Source organism: Aptenodytes forsteri, unplaced genomic scaffold (assembly GCF_000699145.1).
Source record: "Aptenodytes forsteri isolate BGI_AS27 unplaced genomic scaffold, ASM69914v1 Scaffold41, whole genome shotgun sequence".
Lineage (NCBI taxonomy): Eukaryota > Metazoa > Chordata > Aves > Sphenisciformes > Spheniscidae > Aptenodytes > Aptenodytes forsteri.
In genome coordinates this window covers 3,675,812-3,684,574 of record NW_008796211.1, presented here as the reverse complement: position 1 = coordinate 3,684,574, position 8,763 = coordinate 3,675,812, and the positions used below count along the sequence as shown (strand labels likewise).

The 8,763-nt window shown below is 42.6% G+C and overlaps 1 protein-coding gene across 1 annotated transcript in view; it reads left to right on the top strand.

The window, feature by feature from the left end:
• MCTP1 (multiple C2 and transmembrane domain containing 1) overlaps positions 1 to 7,948 on the top strand; it is a 177,847-nt gene extending 169,899 nt beyond the window's left edge. Inside the window, 3 exon segments of the mRNA XM_019474378.1 lie at positions 3,012 to 3,121; positions 6,661 to 6,758; positions 7,877 to 7,948. Coding sequence (XP_019329923.1) covers positions 3,012 to 3,121; positions 6,661 to 6,758; positions 7,877 to 7,948 — 280 coding nt within the window.
• The last annotated feature ends 815 nt before the right edge of the window (positions 7,949 to 8,763 follow it).

Sequence of the window (8,763 nt, the reverse complement as noted above, 5' to 3'; positions counted from 1 at the left end):
TTTGCTTTGTGGAGGCCCTCAGTTAATGAAATTCCTGTCATATTAATTTTGGAATTTAGATATATATTAATTGGGAAAAAAATCAGAACTAGGACTTTGAAGTAAAACAGAAAGAAAATCTTGTTTTGAGGCCTAACAGTAGTTATTTAAAAGTAATAATAAAAAATGCAGCTTTGATAAAGGAAATAAGCAGAGCTGAATAGGGGTTTCAGATTTTAAGGATATACATATGTTCAGTTGCTGGAAGCGTTGTATTTATGTGAGTTAACAAAACCTTTCCTCCTAGAGCATATGTAATTTGTAACACCTAATACATGATATATAAGAATTGCCAACAAATTCAGGCCTTTAGCAAGAGAGCTTCTGAGATTTATTGCAGGAAGTTTGGTGTATTTTTGGCATGGTCAGTGAACAGCAGTGTAAGGTTTATTATTTGAGATCAGACGGGTTCCAGAAAGACATCTTCCAGCCATCGGCTGTGAAGCAGGGACAGGATTAACTTGGCTTTCTGCACCCCGAAAGCCGAGAGCATCTCATCCTCGCCGGATGAGAAGTTGGGAGCAGTGCCTTCGCAACTGCCTTCCCGCTGCGGGCAGAGGGTGCAGGCAGAGAGATGACCCGGGAGCCACGCCGTGTCAGAAAACCTTCACAAGAGGCTTTGCTGTAAATCTTTGATTGACGTGCGCAGCGCGTCTTAGAGGAGAGTTAAAGCTGTGTGTTCCCTTGTTCTGGGTGCGATCTAGGAGCGTAAGGCACCTGTCTCATCCACTGCTGGTGCCGTCTGCAGTGCATTGGTGTTCCACACCTATGAGACCGTAGCCTGTGCAAGGGGTACAGCCCCAAAATAAGTACTGAATTTTGGAAGTGAATTTTAGGAAACTGATGTATTGGGTGGAGGTCAACCTGCAGGAAACAGGAGGATCATCTGTCATGTTCTGCCTTTTAGTTTTTAAATCTATCATCAGCAATGGCAAGCATACCAGAATCAGGATGAAGAGGAGGTTGCCATTTATGCGTTTAAGAGCAAAGTCCCTAATAGGAAGGCCTGGGAAACATTCCCATGGGGACACTTCCAGGCAGGCTATGTTCACAGCAGCAGAGGCAGGCGCAAGCACATTGTACTGCACAAGTTTTCCAGACAAGCAAAATGAGCCTCTCTCTCAAAGAAGTCTTGTATCAAAAGGCTGTTCGTGGAAGTTGTCTTGATGATTAAGTTTTTCTAATTGTGCATTTTGGAAGTAGGGTTTGTTCTATTATGTACCAGATGAGAGCAACAGAATTTTCTAAACTGAGTGAGACCGAATCTTCCTATAAATCTTTGTAATTTGTTCCTAAAACTATAATGGGAAACCTGTACTGAATGCTGTGCTAACACAGCACATAAGGAGGTTTGCTAAGTGAGGAGCCAGTGTTCCCACACATGGCGTGTCTGTGATCCATTGCACAAAGCCGAGTCACAGGAACATGAGCAGACCCTCAACCTTCTGTTCATCCCAAATGCATGCAGAAGAGCGGAAAAGAGCAGGTGTCCCCTGAGGAGAAAGGGAGCGATCCTACACCAAGTGACACTAACATAATGTTCACTCTGGAGACATGTCAAAATTGCCAGGGAGAAAAGAAGACAAATAAACACAGGAAGCCAGAGCTCATTATGAAAAATATGGCTAGCAATTCAGATAATTGCAATTATTCAGCCAGAGAAGCCAAAATAATGTAATCACACTGATTGGGCATGTAGCTAGTGGTAATACTTTAAAGAGTATCATTAGACTATTTAGAGCCAAAGCCACATTTTCCTTTTGGATAAATGTCATGCAACACCTTTGACATTGTGATGCCTTCATGGAACGATCCCGTTGAGCCAAGCTCCCTTTGACCAGCGTTCCCGTGGGACATACACATATACTGGCCATCTGGCCTTTCTCTCTTCCCTGCACACAGAGGTTGGAGAGCCACAGCACGGCTGTTTTGAGACTCGTTAGCTTTCACTTCCTCTCGGCCCACACCTCAACCTCTGCAAAACGAGGTGATCAGCAGGTTTTTTATCACCATGTAGAGTTTCAGACCCCTATTAAGGATGTTTTGATCCGGGGCTTTTTTGGAAAGCTGATGTCCTGAAACTCTGATGACATCCCAGAAGTTCTCTTCCTTTTAACCGTAAAGAAATAATTTTTATTTTATTAGATTTTATCTGGAATGATAAAGTTTTTCTTTGCTTTTCCTGCAAGGTACTTTATCTTATGCCACTCCCTCCTTTTTTTTCTCCCTTTTTTTTTTTTGCCACCCAAAGTGTTTTTATTTCCTTCTTTCATCCACTGCTGTTGCATTATCCCTGTCTTCAGGACCGACTGTTCTGTCCCCTCCTTCTCCCTAACCCTCTCCTTCTTAGGTGCATGGGTGAGTTTCCAGCTTTGCATACCCGCACACTTGCCTTTTCCTGAATGTAACCCCCAAGACAGAAGGGCTCCTGTGGGCACAGGACGCATCAAGCAGAGGGGAAGGCTTGACGTGTGCTTGCTCAGCCTTTAACTGCTTGCTCTGTCCTTACGGTAGAGTAGGGAGGAGATAAAACAGAGAGCCTTAGCAGTACTCTTCTCTTACACCCTGCCTCTGCACTGGCATTGAAGGAGGGAATCTGGGTTGCTTGTGTGGGTACCTACTTTGGGGAGAAGGGAAATGTGTGTGTTTTGCCTGATGCTGAAATTGAGGGTGGGCACAGACATTTCCGAAAAGCAGAGCAATGCCTCCTCCGGAAGGTGTGCGGAGCTGGGCCAGGGGGAGGTGCCATTCAGCAGGCGAGTGGGTGAAGCCAGGACCTCCTTTCATTTCCACTGGGGGTGGGTCCAAGCCCAAGCTCGCCCTGATGTCCAGCATCCGTACATTCATTTGTAGTTTCAGTTTGTTCTCGCTCATGGAAACTGGCACTTCTCCCCCTGTCCTGCCCATTATTTTTTCTTTTATTGGCTCTGTCAGGTGACCACAGTTCTGACTTTTGTTAATTTTTCTTTTAGTACATTCAACTGGACTGTCCCATTCCTGAGCTGGCTGGCGATTGTTGCCCTCTCTGTGTTCACCATCATCCTGTATTTCGTTCCACTGAGATACATTGTCCTTGTCTGGGGTAAGTAAAGCCTTTTTTAACTGCCTGTGCCACTTAAAAAAACCTGGTTTTTAAGGGATGACTTACATTGTCAGTACTTTTCTGTATTTATGGTCATGAAGCTGCCCCATGATGGAAACAGACAGGTTAGTTAAAAATCACAACTGCGTAAAGATTTAGGCCCACCTGCAAAATGCATTTTTCTTGGTTGGCATTCTAGACTTCATCATACTATAAACATGTAGCCATGAGGATTCTTCATATATCAAAGTGTAGCTTTGTCTAGATATTACTCTGATTTATTTTCACCACTTAGACACAAACAGAGGCATTTCAATCTATATAGTGCATTTAGGACAATATGCCTTTTACTGCAGTACTTTATCTTGTGAAAGCGTATGTAAACATGGCAACAAGAAACCTGTTTAAAGGGTCACCTTTAGTCCGACAGAAAGGTGTGTGTGGTATTTGGCTGGTTGATAATAAACAGAAACTGGGGGGGAGGGGGAGGATAGGGGGGTGGAATCATGATTGATCCAAGCTCTCACTACTTGTCCTTATATTTATTCTTTATACTGATTTTAAACAGCTACTGTTACCACATCTGTTGTAAATAATGCTCCAAGTTTTCATTTGTACATTTTTTATAGATCTTACACCACCAGCAGCTGTACCTTTATTCAGTAGCGCAGACTTGTAAAGAGCACTGTCTCAATTAAATCTGTGTCTAGATTTTCTTTCTGAAGAAAAGAATAACATGCCTTTGTAAAAAATTCTGAACTCAAGAGACAACATAAAATCACTGACCTGACTCCAGAGAATGTATTTGTTATATATCAGTCAGTATTAGTAATATTCTTACAGACTCTTCACAAATAAATGTGGCAGAATGTACAAAATGGAGAAGAACCAATATGGAGGATTTGAACAAAAATTTTTTTTATGGAACCGAAGAAGCAAGTGTCTTTTCCTGTCTCGGAATTTCACTTATGCCCCACATAACCTGTGTCACTTGGGTGCAGCCCAAACTCTTTGTTCCCAAAATGTCATTCTTCCTAGTGCACACAAGATGGTAGGCCTCTTGTTACTGAAGTTTGAAGTACTTGGTCTATGTCCTTTTTCTGTCGTTTTTCAGACAGATCTGGTATCTTGTACACTTGCTTTCATACATCCCCTTGATTTCATGCAAGACCCTGAGATTATAATACCCTGCCAAGACCCACAAAACTATACGGGCAGCACTGTTGTTTGAAAAACTCCTGACACGTACCCCTGCGATACCCCGGGAGGGGTCACACTCCCCTAGAAATGTCTGTGTTTCAGGTAAGGCAGAGCCATGACTCCCACACTGGAGTCCATGCCTCCCCAACCATGGATGGATAACGTAAGCACAAGTTATTGTAAATGGACCTTGCTCTCTCTCCCTCCATCTCTTCCCTGCCTGCCCCTGAGTTATCCAGTCTATCTAGATCCGACTTCAAGCACCTTTGTTCACTAGAGGTTTCAGCCCCACATTGTTCTCCTCCATTTCAGTGTAGGTGGCTTCTTGTTGAGCGGGTGTCTGGGGGTCCCTTCTTTAGGGACCTATTTCTCTTGCATTGGGCCGGGAGACCAGACAGGTACTGCATAGCTGCAGCTCCAGCAGTGCAGACCTCCTCGGGGTGAAATGCGTTCTCACAGAACCATGTCGCGCTTTGTGTAGCTTTGAGCAGCTGTCCCTTCAAAAAATGTAGTATTCCAAACGCATGCCTGTTTTCTCCATTACTGTGTGTTCCTAGCCTCCCCCACGTATATACATTTCTTGATTCCATTCATCCATCCTGCGCTTGAAAGCAAATGACCTCTGTTGTCCAACTTCCATCCATAGGAAAGTTTGAACTGGTCTGTAGCAGCATCTACCCATTTTGTTCTTTGGGAAGGCAGGAGTTTTTAAATGAAAAGTCCTCCATGTTATGGCTCGTCTTCTCTATAGCTGCCTTTCTTCTGTGCATCCATAGGGACTGCTTCTTTTGGCCTGCACTGGCAAGAAATTCTCAGTTCTTTCCCTCCTGGACATGTTTCTCCCCGTGGAGACTGCTGGTCCTTGAACATGTGATGCATTAGCCGTGGTGGAGCAGGAACCACCTCTGCACTCTAATCCCATTCGTTAGAGTGCAGAGCCCTGGTAACAGCTGCAGCTGTTTGTGTGGAAAAGAGTATAAAGAAAATTATTTTAATGAGAAAATTTTCAAGCTTTTGGAAAAGACCTAATCACCTTGTCGTATTTTACTTCTCCTGTAGTGTCCCATCTCATCTGTTCGGCTCTTTTCTTTTCTTGAGCCTTGACCATGATTTATTCTTGCATTTGCTTTCACGGGGTGACTGGTACTTTTCTTTGTCAGATGTGACAAGGTGAGACCATATCAACTCCTGAATTCACCCGTGTGTGGTTCAGTGGCCACGTGCAATGAACAGTGGGGTAGACCTTGAATTTCTCAGTCACTTGCTGATGCAAAGGATCTTCTTGAACAAAGGTGTTTGAATCTCAGATATTCTTTCTCAACACTCACTGTTCAATCACCAGATAAAGCGATGGCAGCATCTGGCATGTCTACACCGCAGAACTGAGAATTCATGCAGTGGGAGGCCATGGGTGTTATCAAGACTGCAGCTTGCGCACTCCGTCCCGAAGCTTTATGTCCTTGCTAAAGCTTTCTGAAAGGCCTGGGCACCAGAAACTTCGTGGAAGATAAACTGTATTATCTTATCTCTGATACAGCCTTGATAAATTACGCAGAACAGCACATTTTTAATGCTGTCCCGGCTTTCTCCCACACACGTGAGAGTCGGTGCGGTTCGTACCATTCCTGCCCATGTTTTAGACATGTGTTCCCAGAGCACACACGCACGAGGTTCTCCTGTGAAAAGTGTATGAATCTGACCCAGTATGTAATGACAAGAAAATGAGTCTAATTTAAAAGCCTGCTTTCTGCTTAGTTTGGGGAGGATTGGTGCTTCTGAACACTAATTATCGTGTGCATCGTAAGACCGTGATGTCTAAGGGAGACATCGCATCCCTACTCTGCACTGCCATCAGATCGTCTGTATCTGTCATTCCCGGACAGAGGTTTGTGTAAACTCAACCTAAAGTCTTCACGTGGTGCAGACTTCACTGCTTCCCGTATGCTTCGCCATCCTTAGCATTGGAAAGATTTTCCGTGTGTCTAACAATGTTCTGTCCTGCAATTAAGCCCAATACTGCTCATCCTCTCCGCCACAGAAGTGGAGTACACTTTATTCCTCTCTTTTTTGCAACTCCACATAGTAACCACAGTTTCTATTAGTTTCAAAAAAAAGTGTTGGAGGAATTTGAAAATGTCCCTGCAACTTTTGCATTTTGAAGCAGAGGGAACGACAGCAGCAGATTCTGACTTTTCGAGCATGAGTTTACAGTTCATTTTTTTCATTAATTCAGTGCTAATGTCAGGCTTTGAAATGGATCCTAAAATCTTTATTAGAAATTTGCCAAATTTTTTTTTTTTTAAGTTGTGATAGTAACATTTGAACTTTCACTTTTGCAGGCATCAATAAATTTACAAAGAAGCTTCGAAGTCCGTATGCAATTGATAACAATGAGCTACTTGACTTTCTATCCAGAGTTCCTTCAGATGTGCAAGTGGTGTGTATATTTTTTAAAGTGTCTGTATGGTAGTTAATTTGATATGTGGCATCTTGACTTTCTGGGGTTTTTTAAACAAATTTTAAAGCAGTTATTTTGCTTCAACTTTATATTCTTTGGCACAAGGAAATTGCAAACTCAAGCTGGGGATAGTCCATGAACCTTAAGTAGGCTGCTAGACTGTTTGCAGCGAGGAATTAGCTACTACCTCGGTTGTGCCTTTGAGGATGCTTAGGAGCAATCAGTAAAAAGACAAGTATTTGGGGGATGGTAGCAGGTGCTAGAGTTTGTATTAAACAGCCTGAGGCACCATGTGAATCTGACTGGGATAAGGCACTGTGTAGGAAACGCTGGAGCTGAGGCCGTCAGGACATGCAGAGAGGGAATAGGAAGGTCGAATGATGTAAAGAGCTGCACGGACACGGCGTCAGCGGCGGGCGGCTTTGCCCAGTGCCTTGTGGCAGCACCCAGAGCACTTCAGCCTTTCTTTTCCTGGGGTGAAAGTTTTTGCTGTGGCCACAGTTCAGCTGTGCTCATAAACTCCTTTAAAAATAAGCTGGTTATGATTTACAAGCTTTTGTAATGCGGTACACAATCTCTTGAGAAGGTGCAAGCATTAAGATAACGTCAGGCATATAAATCACCTGCAGTATCACAAAGATTGTATACTTTCCGTATTTCTAGGTAACGGTTTCAGTTCAGAGCTGGTATAAATGGGAGAGATGGGCGCACGTCTGGGTCTGATCCCCTCTGTGGTAGGCCTGTGAAAATAAGCAAGCTTTTAAGAAACATTGCAAAGAATATTCATCCAAGTCATTAAAGAGTATACTGTTTATTCTCTGTTAGAGCTCACGGAGAAAACAAAAAAAGTAGCCGCCTTAAAGTTTACGTCAGAACGCTGTTTTACTTCCTGGCAGGATTCTCCTAATGCTGTTTTTCCTTCTTAATCTAGATCTGTCATTCTGTTGTTGTTGAATCACAGCTGCAGATCCCACGTAGTTTGCAGGAGGATAGTTTTCTTTTTCTTTCTTTTTTTGCCCTGGGAAAAAAACAGAATTCTTTCTTTTTCTAGCAAGCGCCACCTGACCGGTTTCTTTCTGAACGTTGTGTTTAAACAGGTGCAATACCATGAACTGAAACAAGATCCCAGTCACAGCCCGAGCAAGAGGAAGAAAAACAATCCTGGCTAGCCAACTTCATGTGTTGAGGAGACTAGCATCTGCTGGGGGAAGATAAAAGAAAAAGCCTACAGCCTAAGCAGCGTTTCCTTTCTCTAAGCTTTTTATTTATTTTGCCTTTTTATCTAATGGGGAGATTTTGTAAATACTGTAAAAAGGCATTTCTCATTGAAGATACATTTCACACTGTAAAGACACATTTGACGAAGGTTTCAAGTAGAGTTTTTGCCGTTTGAAAGCCTTGTTAGAAACAGCATAACACGTTAAAGGAATCAATCTAAAATGGTAAATATGCACCGCTACTTGATGGTCACAGGTACCTGAAATACTCAAATCATGCTGACTAAATCTACAAAAGGTGTAAATTTGAATCTGACTCAAAAATTCAGTCAGATTTTATTTGTGAGCATTAATATTTTTATCCAGTAAGTCACCATTACGATTTTCTATGTTTTATACATTTCAAGAGAAATACAATGTAGTGGAGCCTACTGCACTTAAGTTTTAGCAGATTTTTTTGAACTCCAGACCCTGATGTTAACTCCTGGTGCAATGTTTTCCTGTGCAGTAGGGCTGCTTATAAGATAATGAGAAACACCAAGTGCAAATCTCTTTCTGGAGCTCCCAAAAGAAGTTCCTGCCGTTTTTATCATTCCATTATAAGACCTAAAAATCTCTGTCTCTCTCAAAATACTGCCAGGTTTGTAACTGATGATTGCCTATCTGATTTTTCTATATGTACCAGTAATCTTCATTTGTACTACATAGTTTAGTGAATGAAGTTCATAGTTCTGCTGCAATGGAAATACTATCAAACTAACTCCATA